The sequence below is a fragment of the Anguilla rostrata genome, chromosome 12, assembly GCF_018555375.3.
Source record: "Anguilla rostrata isolate EN2019 chromosome 12, ASM1855537v3, whole genome shotgun sequence".
NCBI classification, from domain to species: domain Eukaryota; kingdom Metazoa; phylum Chordata; class Actinopteri; order Anguilliformes; family Anguillidae; genus Anguilla; species Anguilla rostrata.
Genome location: NC_057944.1, coordinates 35,305,609 through 35,324,047, shown reverse-complemented (window position 1 = coordinate 35,324,047; position 18,439 = coordinate 35,305,609). Strand labels below are relative to the sequence as shown.

At 41.0% G+C, this 18,439-nt stretch overlaps 3 protein-coding genes and 1 long non-coding RNA gene across 5 annotated transcripts in view; 3 read left to right on the top strand and 1 right to left on the bottom strand.

Moving 5' to 3' along the window:
* The first annotated feature begins 728 nt into the window (after positions 1-728).
* Positions 729-1,803, top strand: LOC135237014 (olfactory receptor 10A6-like). Its single transcript, XM_064303722.1, has one exon. It carries the CDS (start codon positions 747-749, stop codon positions 1,695-1,697), a length of 951 nt encoding a protein of 316 aa, XP_064159792.1. The 5' UTR covers positions 729-746; the 3' UTR covers positions 1,698-1,803.
* Positions 1,804-13,914: 12,111 nt separating this feature from the next.
* LOC135236189 (putative gustatory receptor clone PTE03) lies at positions 13,915-15,155 on the top strand. The gene has a single exon (XM_064302423.1). The coding sequence runs from the start codon at positions 13,928-13,930 to the stop codon at positions 14,864-14,866; it is 939 nt and encodes a 312-aa protein (XP_064158493.1). The 5' UTR covers positions 13,915-13,927; the 3' UTR covers positions 14,867-15,155.
* A 133-nt stretch (positions 15,156-15,288) lies between these two features.
* The window catches only part of LOC135236192 (uncharacterized), a 66,095-nt gene continuing 62,944 nt past the window's right edge, over positions 15,289-18,439 (bottom strand). For both annotated transcript variants that reach the window (XR_010324526.1, XR_010324527.1), the window contains exon 3: positions 15,289-17,788. This is a non-coding gene — a long non-coding RNA (uncharacterized LOC135236192). The remainder of the gene's footprint in view (positions 17,789-18,439) is intronic.
* LOC135236187 (olfactory receptor 52E4-like) lies at positions 15,748-17,997 on the top strand. Its single transcript, XM_064302419.1, has 2 exons — positions 15,748-15,840; positions 16,894-17,997. The coding sequence occupies exons 1-2, from the start codon at positions 15,773-15,775 to the stop codon at positions 17,864-17,866; spliced, it is 1,041 nt and encodes a 346-aa protein (XP_064158489.1). The 5' UTR covers positions 15,748-15,772; the 3' UTR covers positions 17,867-17,997.

The window sequence follows — 18,439 nt, the reverse complement described above, 5'->3', positions numbered from 1 at the left end:
GTCACAACTTGAGCAGGCCCTGTAGGATAAATCCCAGGTAAAGGTGTGTGATGAGAGGAGGTGTACTATAAAGTCTGAAAGTGCATCTTGGAGCCATCACTCTCACACTCTGTCCTGACAGGTAAGACCCTCTCTTTACTTTAACCTTTGGGTGAAATCTGTGCTGTTAACTGTTAACTAGCTGCATTGGTTGCTTACTTACATTCACTGTAAAATCTAATATGTAATTCACTATTTGCTTTTGTTTAACAACAACAAAAAAATAATACTTAATAATAATAATAATAATAATAATAATAATAATAATAATAATAGTACTAATAATAAAGCATATTTAGGAGTACAAGTAAAATGATTACCAGGGTTGAGGTCAACTGAAAAAAAAAACTAGAAAGTCAAGGGCACTTTTCGATTCATGACTGAAACAGATTTGACTTGACATGACTTGACTGAACTGAAAAGGAACAGACTGACATGCTGATGACTACGGCACTCATGTTGCAATGAAAGGAAAACAGACATCTGCAGAAGTAATATAGTGCATTGCACTTATAAGTAACCAGATTTCAGAACACCAATGTCAGAACACTGCTTTGGATGCCAAATACTGTTTATGAAGAAAATGAAATGAATGTTCATTTTCATTAAGATAAAGAGTTAAGGATTTAAATGTTGACTAATTTTAAGACACTGTGTATTTTTTTTATTTTGGTTTCAGGGTCCTGACCAAGACGCAAGTGGTTGACATGGAAAACAAGTCTTACGTGCCTTTGAAGCAGCCCATAATTTTCCAGTTGGAAGGGTTCATCGTTCCCAAGGAAACGGCCCATCTCCTCTTCGCGCTGTCCTTGCTCGGGTACCTGGCCACGCTGACGGGGAACGGCGTCGTCTGCGTCGCGATATTCGCCGAGAAGTCGCTGCACAAGCCCATGTACGTCATGATCTGCAACCTCGTCGCCTGCGACCTGCTGGGGGGCACCGCCATGCTGACGAGGCTGATGTCCGACTTCCTGTCCGAAGAGCGGACCATCACGTACGTGGCCGCCATCTTCCAGGCGTTCAGCATGCACACGTACGGCTCCGCCACGCAGACCATACTGTCCGTCATGGCGTACGACAGGTACGTCGCCATCTGCGAGCCGCTCAGGTACCACACCATCATGACCAAGGGGAAACTGGTCGGGCTTTGCCTGACTGCCTGGCTCATCGCATTCGGCCTGGTGCTGATCTTGTTCGTGATGAACGTGACGACCCCGCTGTGCGGAACGCTGATAGTGCACGTTTACTGTAGCAACAGGTCGATACTGAGGCTGGCGTGCCACCCTACCCCTTACAACGACATCTACGGGCTGGTCATGACGTGGTCGTTGAGCACTGGATCTTTCCTGGTCATCGCCTTCTCCTACATAAAAATCCTGGTGGCGTGCTTGGTCGTTAGGAAGGAGACCAACAAGAGAAAAGTCATCCAAACGTGTGCGCCTCACCTGGTTGCTTACGTCATATTTGAAATCACTTCCATCATCATAATTATGTCCTATCGCATTCCGGAGATAAGTGAGAATATGAAGAAGTTTTGCTCGATCCTGTCCATAATTCTACCGCCTATTATCAACCCGATCATATATGGCTTGGTAATGAGGGACATACGCGTCAACATCATCAAACTTTTTAAGAGAAAAGTTGTTCCAAATCAGTGAACTTGAAGTTATTATATGTTATAACTTGCCCCTATATGAAGTTTTAGTGTACATGATACATTTGTGTATTCCTTTCAAAATGTAAACAATATTGTCAAATGATAAATCAAAGAGAAGACAAAAGATATTTAAGATATGATAAAGAAGAAATGAATTAAAAATAAAGCTTACTTGAAAATAAGCATGTTTGCTTTTTGCCTTATTTACATAGTAATGATGATGAAAATGTCATTTCCATGTCAGTATCATTGCCAAGTTCTGTCTCCCCTGCATCCTAATTCTGACTAAATGTTCTATTTTATTGTAATGTTTATTCACCACTTTGTATTAATCATCTCATGTCTGCACACATTAACCCTTCACTATTGCTCCCACAATTAATCTGGAGAAGCGCGTGCAGTGTTTTAAGCTTTAACTTGAATATGCAAATAAACTCTCCCGTCTAGTTTTGATGCCTGTGGGTGTGTTATGAGGTGTTGGCATGCGGTGTGATATGGTGTCAGCGAACAAGATATTCCACACAATCCTTCACACACAGGCACAGACAAGGGAGAGAACGAAGTTACCAACCATCTTCCTCAGTCACACACACACACACACACACCTATGCATGTTATTACATATTTTAATATATTACCCCTGATTGCTGCTTCATTTTATTGCACTAATGGAATTGTTCTTGCAGTTTTATGGCAATGGCTTTTAAAATTTTTTAAAATCCTGTCTTTCCCCCTCTCATTCTTTTTCAATAAAGTGGTCTTTGCGCACAGGTTGTTTCTGTGTCTTATCTTCCAGCCCCTCCAGGACTTTGACTGAAAGGAGGAGTACAAGGGAACAGAGGTGCTACTGGCCAGTGAAGACAATACTTCACTTTTTTAAACTTTACTTTACAGGCTTTTAGGAGATGCTCTCATCCAATTTACACAACTTAATTTATTTATTTATTTTTTTTACATAGTATTAACATTGCATCCATTTATACAGCTGAATATATACTGAAGCAGTGCAGGTTAAGTACCTTGCTCAAGGGTACGACAACAGTGTCCTACCTAAGAATTGAACCTGTGACATTTAGGTTACAAGACCAACTCCTTACCCATTATACTATACTGCTTTCTCACCTAATGTGCTGTCTCTGATATAAAAAATTATATGATTACATGTATTTTTGAATTACAATTTAAAATGGCATTTATACAGCCTTGCCATTTTCCGTGATGAGACTTACGGAGATAAGTGTACTCAGTTCTATGATTCTTGATGTGATTTGTTATCCATTCATATTGGAAAAAAACACAAATACTCACATCAATAACGTCTACAGCTTATGCATGCAATGCTTTTTAAATATTGGATGCTTACTAGTCATTGTCTTCTCAGACACATTATGTGTTTAGAAAAGAGAGAGTTGCCATCAGGGGGGGCTGACTTGGCATGTTGTCCAGGCCCTGGAGCAAGGGGGGTGGGGAGGTGATCTGTCAATTTGTGATAAATATTATTGTATGGGCCCAGGAATAATAAAATATGATTTTGTCCCTGTTCCTGCCTCTCACCCAATGCATGCTGGGATAGGCTCCAGCACCCTCCCCCTGCCTATTCAGGAGAATGTAGACCCTGTAGAGCTACTGGTCACAGTCGGCACTAGTATAGTCCAGATTCGATGCAAGGCTGTGAGGCCCATCCATGCATTAACTGAAGCATGGTGCCTCAACCGAATTAACCATCCAGCAGCCTGGCCGAAATTCACATTCAAAATACATTCTAGTGTGTGTGTGTGTGTGTGTGTGTTTGTGTGTGCATGTGCACAAGCACATCCGTGTGCGTGTGTGAGTGTGCGTGCGTGTGTGTGTGCATATTGTTTTACCCTTTTCATTTTAAGTGCTGATTGTACTGTATTGTTGCATTAGCGCTGCGCTAACTGCTCTCAGGCTGTAGCAGTGCTGCTCAAGCGTATTCGCCCCTCTCTTATGGAGTGACTGTCAACACTCAACGGTTCAAGCCATACCATTCATCATATCTTAAAATCAGTCTTGACAGACTTGCAGGTGCTAGACCAGTAGCTAGGGGGTGCTGATGTTGCAATAACCCAGGGTACCTTTCCTGATAAATCCTACATTGTATTATTATTATTATTATTATTATTATTATTATTATTATTATTATCATCAAATGATGATGCAGCATTTCTGAGTGGAGTTTCTAAATCTTGTTGAATGTATTCATCAACAGTCAGCAATCAGTCACTCATCTTTAAAAATCTATTCATGCTTCAATCGTCCTTCTTGTTGTTGTTGTTGTTAGAGGAAAACAATTCTCTAAGCCATTATTTAATCCATGCACACTCTTTAATTCATGTGCCCTTTTAATAATCTAGTACTTTATACTTAATTTACTATATACCAATCCCAAATAACATCAAATAACATCAAAGTCCACAGAGAAATCAAGGAAAGTGGCCATATTTAAACTCCAGAGGTTGTAGGTGTTTTTGTGTTTGCCGTTGTTGTCACAATAGGGGGGAATCCGCTTAAGGAACTACCGAGGGATTAATCATAAATTACTGGCGTCCAATTAACTCCTCTTCCTGTTGACACAGGAGAGTGGAATGCAATAATGAGATTAATATTCATTCTGAACATGATTACATTAGATCATTTATGTACACATACAGAGGGGACAGGACAAACAACTGCTCAGCTCAGGATAACATACCCGGGGAGCAACCGTAAAACTGTAGCTAAATAAAATAATGTGAATATGAACAAGCATGTCAGTACCAAAATATGACTGCAAAGACACTCTTGCCAAAATATGACTGCAAAGACACTCTTGAGCTGGAGAGTGTAAAGCCTTACTGGTGGCCGCAGCTTTGGAAAGCTTATGTCAAACATACCATGGCTGCATATGATTTCAAGGCCTTAACTTCTCGATATTTCACTTGGATCTCATGATGCGTATTTGGAGTGAATTGTAAATGTAAATGTATTGTAAGCGATCGAAGCAACAGTATCTTGGTTTAGGCCTGTAAAATGTTTTCTCTATGATTTTTGCTTTTAAAAAAAGCTGATTTGGCCAGTCAAGTATGCCTGCATATTGGCAGATAAGGCCATCTAGATAGATAGATAGATAGTTAAAAATTTTCCTAGGAAGTGGAGTTTTGAGTACAGCCTTAAGTACAAGTTAAACATACATCAACAAGCAAAGTGATAAGAATAAGAGCACTAAATCAGGTTAGTTTATTAAAAGTAGAAACATAATAGACTGTTCATTAGATATGAGCAGGTGATCAGCTAACTTACCCAGCCTCAGACCTAACCTATCTCACCTCTCTCCTCACTTATTCATCTATGGCACTGGAACAAAGATTATTTGTGTATTGGCACAGTTGCCCCATTTAACTATTGAGTGAGCACAACTGACAGGGGTCAGCTTCCGCCAAACCCCCCTCAAGCAGTGAGTGCCCCCGATTAGAAGGGCTGCTATACCGACTGGTAAGGTCTCAGATGTTAGATTTCGTATTTGATAGAGATTTGCATAATACAGATTCAACAGGTAAAATGATTCTGATAGTACACACAGATACACAACTTACAGGGCCATCAACCAACCAACCAAATAAATAAATACACAAATAAGCAAATAAATAAATAGTATCTACTTATCTATCTATTATCTACTGGATGATAACCCACAAAATTAATTGGATTATACATTGCATTATAATTGATGAGACAAAACTTGGACATCACCTGCTATTACGTCAAGAGTAGTCATTAGTGGGCCATTCTAACCTTTTAAGTTTTTCATTGATACTCGCATTTGCATTATTCAGATTCATTTTAGGCTTAAAATAGACGCTAATGTAAAGAAAATGCTTTAAAACCTTTAATTCAGGAGCCCCTGAGAGCTGTGGTTCCTAAACATAAGGGCCTTAACAGGGGGTCATGGAGACCAGCAGCGAGTGCACAGTCAAGGGGTGGGCGTGGCAGCTCCGCAGGGCCCAAAGCTGGATCAATTACAGCCAGGAACCCCCCCTGAGTCAAGGCCTCCATCCACCACCAGTGACCAGGACACAAAACAATTAGGAGAGGTCCGCTGTGGCCACTGGCAGGCCGCCTGCCCCCCCGTTCTGCGGCTCCACAGACCACAGCCGTTACACAGCTCGGCGAGTCCGTGTCTAATTAATATTCGGCCTGTCTGAGGACGTTTCCCGGTCAATTAAAGAAAATAAAAATACATCAATGACACTGCACCATACACCAGGGACACCTCCAATCTGGCCCCCATTAGGTCATTAGTACAGCTGGTTATCTTTTCTAGCCATTCCAGTCAAGACTGATTTAATCCAGGTGAGTCTAATCTCTGACCAATCAGAGGCACGGATCGATAAATTAACTTTCAGGTAGGCAAGAACACAATCTTGAAGGGCTTGATGGCCAGATTTTAATATCCCTGCAATACACTGTCAGGGTTCTTCATTTTCTTTTTGAAAAGTGCATGAACAGTTAAGTCTGCTGTACTACTGTATAGCTTCTGTATTTTGTTCACCTAATCTCATCCAGACTACATTGTGTTTTTAGTAAGAAAATATCGGACACTGACACCATATACACATCTGCAATGATGCCCAGGACTGCCAGCCCTAAACAGACACTAGAACACAATGCAGAGGAAGATGAGTTTCTAATGACAGAAAGCAGTAGCAGCACATTTCAAAGCAAATAAAAGAGAATAATTATACTTTTATTAGGGTAACATGAAGATGCACTGATCTCAAATTAATAAAATGTATTGCTTTGTCTTTGATTTTGTTATAATGCTTTCACAATTTAATCTGTCTAGTTTATTTTCACCAGAAAGAGCACAAAACATCCTTGAAGCATGTTTGATATTCAACATTTAGACAAAGCAGTAAATAAAATCTCTGACAATACAGTTGATGACAAAAAGCGTGAAGGGACCTCTTTGTAGGTACTGAGAACAACAGATGAAAAGATTAAACCCCCAAGACAATGATGCAACACTGAAAGGTAATACCATGAGGCATTATTAGCGATGCGCATCGTTAGCAAAGGTGAAAAAAAAAAACAGCTAATAACTAATATTAATTGCTTGGTGGTTTCTGCAGTCTCACTAGGCAGAGTTTGACACATCGGTTGATCAGACATCCTTAAAACAACCCGCACTGGGCCCCATTAATAACAGTTTCCAGGCAAAGGTGATGCAATCGTACAACCGTACGATGCCCAGAGGAGCCTCCCAGCGGGCTGATGCTAACATGATTAATGATATAGCCGACATGAATATTGGGTCAATGCTGGATGCAGGTAGCACACAATGAAATTAACCACCTCACTGTCCTTACCAAGTACAATACAAATATGAGGACCTGGTCACTGTCAGTAATGATAAGTAAAGGCACACGCTAAATAAATTTTTTTTTAAATTCAAAGATTTTGAATTAAAATGTAGGTTTAAGTGCTAATAAAAATATAAATAGTATTAATATTAATCAATCACAAAGACAACAACAGCAACACAATACATTATTATTATTATTATTATTATTTTTATTATTATTAACAATAACAACAACAATAATAATAATAATAATAATAATGTTGTGTGATGCTCACATTTCAATGGAGGCAAATTGGATTTTAAGTGTCAACAAGTTGATTGATATTATTAGGCTTTGCAATGTGTTTAGTTAATTGTAAGCTATTTGCACTTGGCAGAAATCTTGCTACAATAGTAAGATTTTCCAGTTTCTTTGAGAACACACAGACATACTCACATGTAAGGTGCAAACACACACACGTACGCACGCACACACACACACACACACACACACACACACGTTTGTATTGCTATACTTGTGAGGACTTCCCATTGACTTACATTCATTCTGTAACCTCTAACCCTAACCCTAACCCCAACTACTACATGCCTAACCCTAACTTTAGCCTAATTGTAACCCTAACCCTAACCCTAAAACAGCCTCTTGATCTTCTGGGGACCAGGAAAAGGTCCCCACCTTGAGTAATTTTCCTCATATTTCTATCCTTGTGGGGACATTTGGTTCTCACAAAGATAGTAATACATGCCCACACGCACACACACACACAACACACATTTCAGTTTTCTTCTAAATCTTATGCAGCAGCTGTGTATCAATGCATAGAAAAACAGTCACTGTATTTGTAGCTGTGATTCTGCAATTAATAGTTTTTCCTCAGCTCATAGGTTCAGGGGTCAGAAAGTAAAAGTCCTCCCATGTGTTTCTTCCACCCATGAACTCAGCCAGCTGACTGCACTAATTAGTTCTACCTCCTGGCTGAAGAATTGTGCTAATTGGCAAATTCCAACGACTGGAGCAAAATACCGGGGAGGACTTTTACTTTCTGAACCTGGAATTTCTACCCTTTGGTCTGTAATAGTCTAGAGAGCCATCAAGTGGAGCACAGCAGAATTGGTGGAAAGCAGAAGAAAAGGGAAGAGATCAAAGAGGATCCTCATAGTTATTCACCCTGCATTGTAAACAGCAGTGTCTGTAAAGTTTCCTTCTTTAAATTTTTTTTTTAAATAAATAAAAATTAATGACCAGAGAATTTCTCAAGCATTCCCAAACCAAGTATCCAAAATCAGGGGTAATGGCCATTATGCAAAGTGATTTTTACAATGATAAAAACACTACATGGAACATAACATTGTTATGTTCTTTGTCATAAGCTGTCAATGTCTTTTTTTATAATTCTTCTCTTCCTTATGGCTATGACAGTGTCATGAATTCCCTGTCATTACAGCTGTCATAACATTTTTGCTACAGATAGCTGAATTTGGCAAGTGACAAAAACTGTCATATCAACATAACAGCTGCCAAAACATCTACCTATAAAAGCAATGAGTTTTATGTCATTTAACATAAACTGACATCATCTGTTATGTCATCTTTTGACAGCTGTTACGTCATGTGTATAACAGTGTTATGTTTTCTTGAACCTAATACCTGAAGTGTTACTGTGGTCATCAGTATTATATTACCCTGTACCTGTAACTGTGTAGCTGCTCCTGAAATCTCAGATTGTTAAAGCTGTCATGTGTCCGATATCTGATGGGCAAGTGGTATTGCATAACAGAAAATGCACTATAACTGTCACAATGGCTGGCTCTTCCTTCTCCATTGCTGTGCATTAATTTTCCATTGTTTACTGACAGGAAACAGAAACAAAAGCCCAGTTGCATGTGTGTAGAATATATGTTAATGAACAGTTAGGGCAGATGCTTTCATCTTTTCAAGCTAAAATTTTTTTGTTTTTGTTTACACAAAAACTTTGACCATCCAAAAACTCTTCTTGCAATATACAAAATAGGGGCGACATAGCTCAGGAGGTAAGACCGATTGTCTGGCAGTCGGAGGGTTGCCGGTTCAAACCCCGCCCTGGGCATGTCGAAGTGTCCTTGAGCAAGACACCTAACCCCTAACCCCTAACCCCTAACTGCTCTGGCGAATGAGAGGCATCAATTGTAAAGCGCTTTGGATAAAAGCGCTATATAAATGCAGTCCATTTACCATTTACAAAATGCACACATTGTTCTAGTCCCAAGCCAGAACGTCATACATAATGTCTCAGACCTGGAGTGTACAAACCACCCCACGCCCCAAATTGGGATCTCAGCACAACTAAGAAAACATCCACAGACTAGCTGGAATATGTATCAGAATATCTTATGGTGCCAGTCTGCATTCTGTAACCTGGTTCCACGGTTACAAGCGGAGGTCAAAGTCAGTATGTTATGAGGCAAATAATCCAGCACTGAAACTGGAATGCAGCATGTATTAGTGTAGGTGTGCACTCACTGCTGTCTTCGACCTCAGTCTGATGTTCTCTTATTCAATACAGTTTTGTATTTTTCGCTAATACAGTTTTGTATTGAATAACTATGCTGGAGTTAGATCCAGTCTGTCATTAGCGCTATTCGCCACCCACCTGCCAAGACCACATCTATGGCAAATGGTGCAGGTCATTGTCCAGCGGATCGCTAATTTCAGGGATGTCTCTTGCAGTACGTGCATGTTTCACAGTCTGCTCAAAAGGCAAGCTACGGTTTTCATGGATCACATCCTGTCCATTTTGACTTTTATATAAATCCCCCCAGAAGCAGGAAAATGTTTAATTGTTTATGGCTGTTCTTATGCTGCATTGTGGTCTTGTATTTCATTCTTTTTCTTACAATCTCTAATGAGAAGAATGACAATAAACACAACTTGAACAATCTTTTCACACACATTATGGAAAGACATCCTTTATAAACAGATGATTATCAGTTCATACCAACATAACTGACAGTCTAATGTATCTTACTAGTAAAATTTTTTAAATCAGCTTAAACATGTATTACCTCTTCCAGTATTTTTCTACATAAAGTAATACTATTTGTGCAAATAAAATATTTCTTTGACATGTATAGTTCACTTCAAATTCCTTGGTCACAGAATGTCATTACCACTTGTAGTCAAGAAGATATATAGGTGAGAACCGGCAGAACAATTTTCACTTTTCACTGAATTATATAGAAGTAATGTGATCAAAATCAGTGAAATTACACTACAAAGAGTAGTTTGAGGTGAGAACAATTCTTCTAAAATGTAAACAAATCTTGACAAAGTCCAATGTTACAACTGCAACAACAACTTTTAGTCCCAGGAACTACTTTACCAGGAACTAAAAGGTTCCTTCAGCCCATGGTTGTCTGCGTTTCCACCGCGGTCTAAAGTCCCGCGAAGATTAGGCAAATTAGCCCACTGACGTATGAAAAAGTGACGTTGTCGTCGGTCCATCTATCATATGATTTCTTCTGTAACCCCATACTACCACCGAAGTAGCCTACATTATTTTCTAATAACCGGGACAGCCCGGAGGGGTTTATTCCACTTATATACAACGGGTTACCAACAATGACTATATATGGTTACTTTTGTATTTATTGATTTTTATCGATTTAATCACCTGGAATTGAAATATTCTTCGGCAGCCGTTTGGGCATATTTTACCGTTGTCAAGCAAAACTGTCGTTGGTAGTTGAACTTGGACCGTTGTTATGCAACAAATAGGATATAACAGACCAATAGTCAGATTGTAATTGTTTTATACATCCTCTCAAACACATTCATTATGTTTTTATGCGAACATTCGCTTTCATGTCTTGACATCCGAAGTGACAGAATGCATTCATATTTCCAATATAACTGGCAACAACATGCACACGTTGTAAACAATTTGCTGTTTGATTACTTTCTCATCGTCAATTCTATATAGGCTAATCGCAAAATGACAAGAATAGAACGAAAACTCGGACTTGCGTGAACATTTAAATTAGTAGTGGTACAGCCACCGTTTACTTTCCTTTGAAGTTACTGCTAGCCGAGCAGCGAAGTGTGCCCACCAGATGCGAACCATGCACCATAAATTAGTCCATAGTCTTCCTGGTCTTTTTGTGGAATTAAAGAATGGCAGAGTAAAATTACAGCAGTCTGAAAAAGCTAAAGGTACGATTACTAGAATTAACCTGTTATTTTACCCGGACAAAAAGTGCGGAAGGTGATTTCCAGTTTGCTTTTACTGTATCACCAATGTGAATTACGCAGAACTACCGCATACCTCACAAAACTGTATCAAACGTTTTGAGTCAATTACAACGGACTAACAAAAAAAATCCGGAAGAAAATATTCAGCAACCGAATTAATCCGTTTGAATGTTTTAGTACGTAATATGCTGTCCCAGCACGAATGCTTAGCATTTTATAAAACGAATACTAAAGCAAGAAAAGAACAGAAGAGCACACGTTATAATTCCAAGACGTTGGCAGGCTATAACCAAAAGTAGGCTACTGCGCCGCATAACATACAAGTTTGATTTGAAGTTATTATGAAAATGAATCGGTTTGCACCTGCATATTTTTAAACATGGCGCCTGAAAATAGACACAAAAAAATGCTGCGAGTACTCGACCAATCAGAAATGTTCAGCGCTGCAAGCTCCACCCAAAAGGTTCCTGTACTTTCGGAAATTACTACCCCCCGAGCAGGAACTTTTTGGGGGGTAAAATAAAGCCCCCGGAACTAAATTTAGACCCTAGTTCCTGCGGTGGAAATGCACTGAGTTCCTCAAAAGGTTCCTAGTTCCGGGGTAAAGTTCCTGCGGTGGAAACGCGGCTATAGGTAACAAAAAGTAACTGAATGAATCATTAATATCTGCAATATTCATGTGTCAAAATGCTGTTGGTTCTAAAGAGCATACTGTGTAGGGCTGTTTAAACCAGCAACCAATTATGAAGGTCATGTTTAAAAAAAAAAAAAATTATTACATTTTCTTTTTTTTTGCTAATCGCGAAATACGGTATGTATGTGGGGTTGGATCAGTTGTGGTTTCATCAAGTTTTAAATACACTTATTTTGCCTATGTAGTCAGGTCAATAGGGAAGGGTAAAGAAACCTTTCTAAGCCAGTGACCTTTTGATTAGCAAATCTCACACTGTGTTCATTTTGAGATTTTATATTTTGACTGTTATATTTGCTGTAGCTTTACAAAGTAAAAAGCCAACGGGATACATTGTGAGGGTGCACACCCAGGTAGTTTTCATCCTGGGGTGGGATTACCATTGCACAGCTTGTCTGGTGGATCAGGTGTGTGTAGCCTGCCTGTGTGTGTGTACGTGTGTGTGTGCGTATGCGTGCATGCATGTGTGTGTGTGTGTGTGTGCGTGGCGTGTGCCGCGTGCGTGCATGCGGTGTGTGTGTGTGTGCGTGCGTGGATGCGTGTGTGTGCGTGCGTGCGTGGATGCGTGTGTGTGCACGTGTGCGTGCATGCGCGTGTGTGTGTGCGCATACTTTCAGTGTTTTGTGGCTGTTTTGTTCAGACTGTATACTCTACAGTGTTTTTGTATCAGTTTGCACCATCACATTATGTAAACAGCTCCAGTTACAGTACACTTAAAAATGTGTCGATATTATTGGTGCAACCATTTTTTGACTCCCAGAAAAGCAGTGGTGTTATTGCCAACTGCACTTGCTCTATAAAAATATGGCAACATTAATAAGACCGTTTGTTATTCTAGGAAATATTACCCTGAAAGCTTGCTATGAAGACTTACAGTGCAAATATATTGAAACAGAGACACTCCAAAAATTACTGAAGCGGTGATTTTCAGTATACAAGGCAACACATGAAAAAGAGGGGTCTAACATTATTATATTACAAAACAACCTCTTGAGAAAGGCTTCTCTATGCATTATCCACATCTTCAAGTGTCCCTTATGTATCGAGATGAATTGAGCAATGAAAAATGGACTAAATGTTATACAGTATATATTACAATATAAATGATATATATATATATATTTCATACCCTGTGCTCATTATTTCCTGATTAAATAAAATGAGAAATCTATTCTGAGCTAAATTGCAGGAAATGTATTTTACTTGTATATTTTAAAAATACATTACTATCACTTTTACTGTCATTACTATCACTTTTTTCATAGAAAAAACAAGAATCATTGGGTTTATAGTAGTGTATTAATGAAACATAAATGAAAATCGCTAGTGCAGCATGGATTTCAGAATGAAGAATTTACTAGGCGTTGAAGATGCGCGAATGTTAAGTAGCACGCACACTTTAACCAATCCCATACTTTCTGGTGATGAACAGGTGTGTTCCTAAGACGCGTCTTCGTCAGAGGACAAGAGGTCTTGAGAGATTCAGAGCCGAGCGTGACGTGATTCCATCCTGAGGAGGCACCCATAAAAGACAGCGGAGTAATAGCAAGCTACCCAATTTCCTTCACATCTTCGCTCTTCCCATCTTCGCTCTTCCCCGGAAGGTGAGGTACATATTTTACACAGAGATGGGTCAAATACGTATTTGTTTTGGATTCAAATACTTTTCTGTGCTCTATTGATCTTGCCTGGTGTAACTGAGCCTGCCGATATGACTGGAAGATGGGGTTTGCACTTTTTGTGCAAAGTATTTCATTGGTTCCGATACACCAGACGAGATCAGTAAAGCGTAGAAAAGTATTTGAAACCAAAACAAATAGGTATTTTTTCACATTACATGTTTACCATGTGCCGCCAATGTATAATGTATGTGTTAAAATAGGACTGAATGTGTGGTAAGATGCGTTCTTCTTCTTCTTCTGCTGTTTCACAGGGCCACTGCTGCTCCTGATGGAGAACAGGTCCTTCAACATCAGCTTTGAGCTCAGCCTAGACCCATTCTTCATACCCCCGGGAGGGAAGTACCCCATCTTCTTTTTCGGAGTCGCGATCTACTTGTTCTGTGTCTTCTGCAACCTGACCCTGCTGCTGCTGATCATAACGCAGAGGACCCTCCACAAGCCCATGTACTTCATCCTCTTCAGCCTGCCCCTGAACGACCTGGTGGGGATCACCGCCATGCTGCCCAAGGTGCTGTCGGACATAGTCACGGAGACGAGCAAGGTCCACTACCCCCTGTGCGTCCTGCAGGGCTTCCTGCTCCACATGTACGGCGGCGGCGTTCTCTTCATACTGGCCGCCATGGCGTTCGATCGCTACGTCGCCATCTGCAAGCCCCTGCGGTACACCGCCATCATGACGCCCAGGCTCGTCGTGGCGATCATCTCGCTGGTCTGGGGCCTCGATTCCGTCCTGATAGTTTCGCTGTTCTCCCTCCAGACGAGGCTCCCCAGGTGCCGAAGCTTTGTGTTGAACGTCTTTTGTGACAACCCGTCCCTGCTGAAGCTAACCTGCGGCGACACCGTGCTGAACAACATTTTCGGCCTGTTCAACACCGCCATCATGCAGATTATAAGCGTGTCCGTTCAGGTGTTTTCCTACGTTAAGATTCTCATCGCGTGCTTGGTCACGAGGAAGTCGGACACCAAAAATAAAGCCATTAACACTTGCGTTGCCCAGCTGGTCATATTCGTGATATTTGAAATCGTGGGAACCTTCACCATTCTGTCACACAGGTTCAAGAATGTCTCCGTTGATCTGCAAAAAATTATGGGAATGTTGATATTTCTGGTTCCTCCACTTCTGAATCCAATCGTGTATGGATTGAACACAAATGAAATTCGAAATACCCTCTTAAAGGTTTTTCAGACAAGGGTTGTTAGTGTATAATTCATCCCTGCCGTAGTGGAGGTGTTTTTTTTTTTTTTTTGAGTCAATGTATTGTCAGATGGAAAAACAGTTTCAAGTGATGATGAATGATCAGAGGTTAGAGGCTCTGGATACTCTGTAATGTTTTCAGTGATGTCCCCTTGATGGGCGGGTTTCTGTGGAAGGTTTGTGATCCCAGTTTTGAAAAGGACTAAAGTCTCAGCAAGCAGCGCCACTACAACAACCACAGCATGTACAACAGATGTACCATAATACAACTCGACCTGGAGACACTCTTCAAGAAGGAAAGTAATTCTTTAATTTTACGCTGCCTGCACTGCAATTCTGGAAGGTGCTGTAATGCACGTCAATTATACCTGCTACTGTTGTCAATATTGATAATAAAGGCAATTTGACGAATAAATGTGATCCCCAACAAATGGTACAATTGTTGCAGTGTATTTAAAACATAATTTTTCCAGACATTGTTACACTTACAGCATGACTGCTTTGACCTCAAAAACGACATACCATAACAATAAATTAAAGATACAGCTCAGGGATTATGAAGCAGAGAAGAATACAAATGATATTTTAATCAAATTAGATTTTCCAGAGTACTACTCAGTGACTTAAAGTAAATGAGATCAACAGACCCAGATGACATTCATCCTCAGCTGTCATCACCACAACCACCACCAGTGATGGAAAACACACACGCACACTCACACACACGTGCGCGCACACACGTGCACACACACAGCACCCTGTCTCCCTAATTTCAGGGGAGACAGTTTCAGTGTGTTTGTGTGTGGTTCCCATGGAGTTGTGTCACATGCCCACTCTGCACATGGTTTAAATACCTCTGCACGTTGACAGGTCATCCACCGGCAAATGCAACAAGAGCACAGAGAGCTGTAGGATTTGATGTCGTTCATGGTAAAACAGCTTAAAATTAAAAAAGCCAAATCAAGAGGACTACAAGGTAAGAAAAGGTAAGTTCAACTGCAAGAAAATTCTGATGTTACTTAATTACTTAATTATTAATATAATTCAACTACACAAAACACATCATATTTAATGCAATTCGTCCTTGCCTTACAGTACTGAAATGCATTCAGGTGTTGTATAAGAATAATATGGCTTTACCAGCATACAGCATTATGAAAATTATGCTGACAAAAGGTAATTGATTACCTGAGTGTTTTTTTTTTTTTACACATGGACCGCATTTAAATTACCTCATTTATTTTACGTTCCATGCAGTTTTAATTTGTTTCCGTTTTTAATGAGCCTGTATCACAGTGAGTGTGCGGTACGGAGCCCTCCTGTGTGAAAGGTCCCTACAGAGGGATCTGTGTGTTGAAATGAAGGCCTGGAAGACTGCACAGTACAGATCAGTGTGATTTTGCTCTGAGGTGAATTTTCTCTTTGGGGAAAATATTTTTTTTGTTGCCATTTTCTCTGTACCAATTCCCCGTGTGTATCATGGTCCTGGTCGATGCACTATCCTCTGTCGGTCTGGGTGTAGGGTGTAGACTACCACATGCCTCCTCCGATGCACGTGGAGTCGCCAGCCGCTTCTTTTCACCAGACAGTGAGGAGTTTCACTGGGAGAGCGTAACGTGTGCGGAGGTTCACGCTATCTCCCCCAGATCCCCTCCCCGCTGAACAGGCGCCCCGACCAACCAGTAGGAGTTGCTAACGCAACGATAAGGACTCATACCCTCACCGGCTTCCCACCCGCGAACACTGCCTATTGTGTTCGTAGGAACGTCTGACCAAGCCGGAAGTACCGCTGCCGGGGATTGAATCTCTGCGGTGGTAGGCGAGTGCTTATACCTCTACCCAGATGGACGGCATTTGTTTTTGTGTGTGTGTGTGTCTCTTTTGTCACTGTATCAAGCATGAGGTGCAGTATTTTTACAGTCTCTTTAAAATGAATTTCAGTAGATATCGGATTTTTAGCCTTTCGAGGTTGTGGTAGACTCCAAGACAGGTAGACACCAAGAGTAAATAAACTGGCTCATCTCTCTGTCTCTGCTCAGGCCCGAGTTCAGACGATCGACGATGGAGGGAAGCTCTTCAAATGGAACCTTTCAGTTCAATTTGAAGATCAACCACTTTGACATGCCCCCCGTGGCGAAGTACCCCATGTTCTTCGTGGGGCTCCTGATCTACCTCTTTTCCGTCTTCTGCAACCTGACCATTCTGGTCTTGATCGTGAGGCAGAGGAACCTCCACAAGCCCATGTTCATCATCCTCTTCAGCCTGCCGCTGAACGACCTGATGGGGATCACGGTCATGCTCCCCAGGGTGCTGGCAGACATCGTGACCCTGGAGCACTCCGTCTACTACCCCACCTGCGTCCTCCAGGCCTTCCTGCTGCACATGTACGGGGGGGGCATCCTGTTCCTGCTCGCGGTCATGGCGCTCGACAGGTACGCCGCCATCTGCAAGCCGCTGAGGTACAATTCGATCATGACCCCGTTCACTTTGTTCCTCCTCATAGCGAGCGCGTGGGGGCTCGATCTCATTCTGGTGGGAGGCCTGTTCATTCTGCAAGTCAGACTGCCCAGGTGCAGGAATTTCATCAGGAACGTCTACTGCGACAACCCCTCCCTGGTCAACCTCTCCTGTGACAGCGACTTGACTGTCAACAACATCTATGGGCTGGCGATCACAGCAGCCATGCAGATTATCAGTGTGTCCATTCAGTTATTCTCGTACATTCATATTTTAGTCACTTGCTTACATCATCGGCAGACTGACGCCAGGAGCAAGGCTCTGAACACCTGCCTGACGCAGATAGCTGTGTTTCTGCTCTTCGAGTGCGTCACAACAGTCACGATTCTGTCGTATCGCTTCAAGGATGTCTCCGCCAACCTGCAGAAAGTTTCAGGAATGCTAATTTTCCTGATCCTTCCAGTGTGTAACCCAGTACTGTATGGAATAAAGAATAAAGAATTAAGGGAAACATTACTGACCATTGTGAGAAAGCAAAAGGTCGCCTCCATATAATTATGCTATTAGCTGACAAAAAATCGCCAGAGAGAGCAACAAAGTCATCAAGCCTGCAGTGGCTGCCTAGTGGCTTGTTGTTGGGGGGTCTATAGGGGTGGAGTCTATGGGGGATTCCCGTCAACACATATAATCCAAACAGCATGTACAACCCCTTCATGTAGCCTGTTTCGACACTGATCATTATACATAGACAATCAGTTACATCCCAATTACTATGCGTGTCCTTACTTGACTACTTCCCTAGTTTCATACTGTGGTATTTACACTTTTGTACGTCGCCTGGATAAGAGTGCAAATCTAGAAATGGACCACCTATTGAGCAATCAGAAATGACAACCTTGGCAGCTCAGTACTCCCAATTACTATCAATTAATCATTATGTGTGTACTTGCCAATAATTTAGTAAATGAATTTTTGCCTGGATCAGAACATAATTTCTAAAGTGGCATATTTTATCTCTTTATCTAATTGTATCCCTTTATCTAATAATAAATCCATTTTCCATCTCTGTTTTTGGGGCTTTTCTTAAACAATAAAATGATATAACCACTATTTACACAACCCACAAAA

Coding starts and splice junctions, on each gene's coding strand:
- LOC135237014 (XM_064303722.1), top strand. CDS start 747: ATGGAAAACAAGTCTTACGTGCCTTTGAAGCAGCCCATAATTTTCCAG.
- LOC135236187 (XM_064302419.1), top strand. CDS start 15,773: ATGTCGTTCATGGTAAAACAGCTTAAAATTAAAAAAGCCAAATCAAGA. Junction 15,841..16,893: donor GGACTACAAGGTAAGAAAAG/GTAAGTTCAACT, acceptor GTCTCTGCTCAG/GCCCGAGTTCAGACGATCGA.
- LOC135236189 (XM_064302423.1), top strand. CDS start 13,928: ATGGAGAACAGGTCCTTCAACATCAGCTTTGAGCTCAGCCTAGACCCA.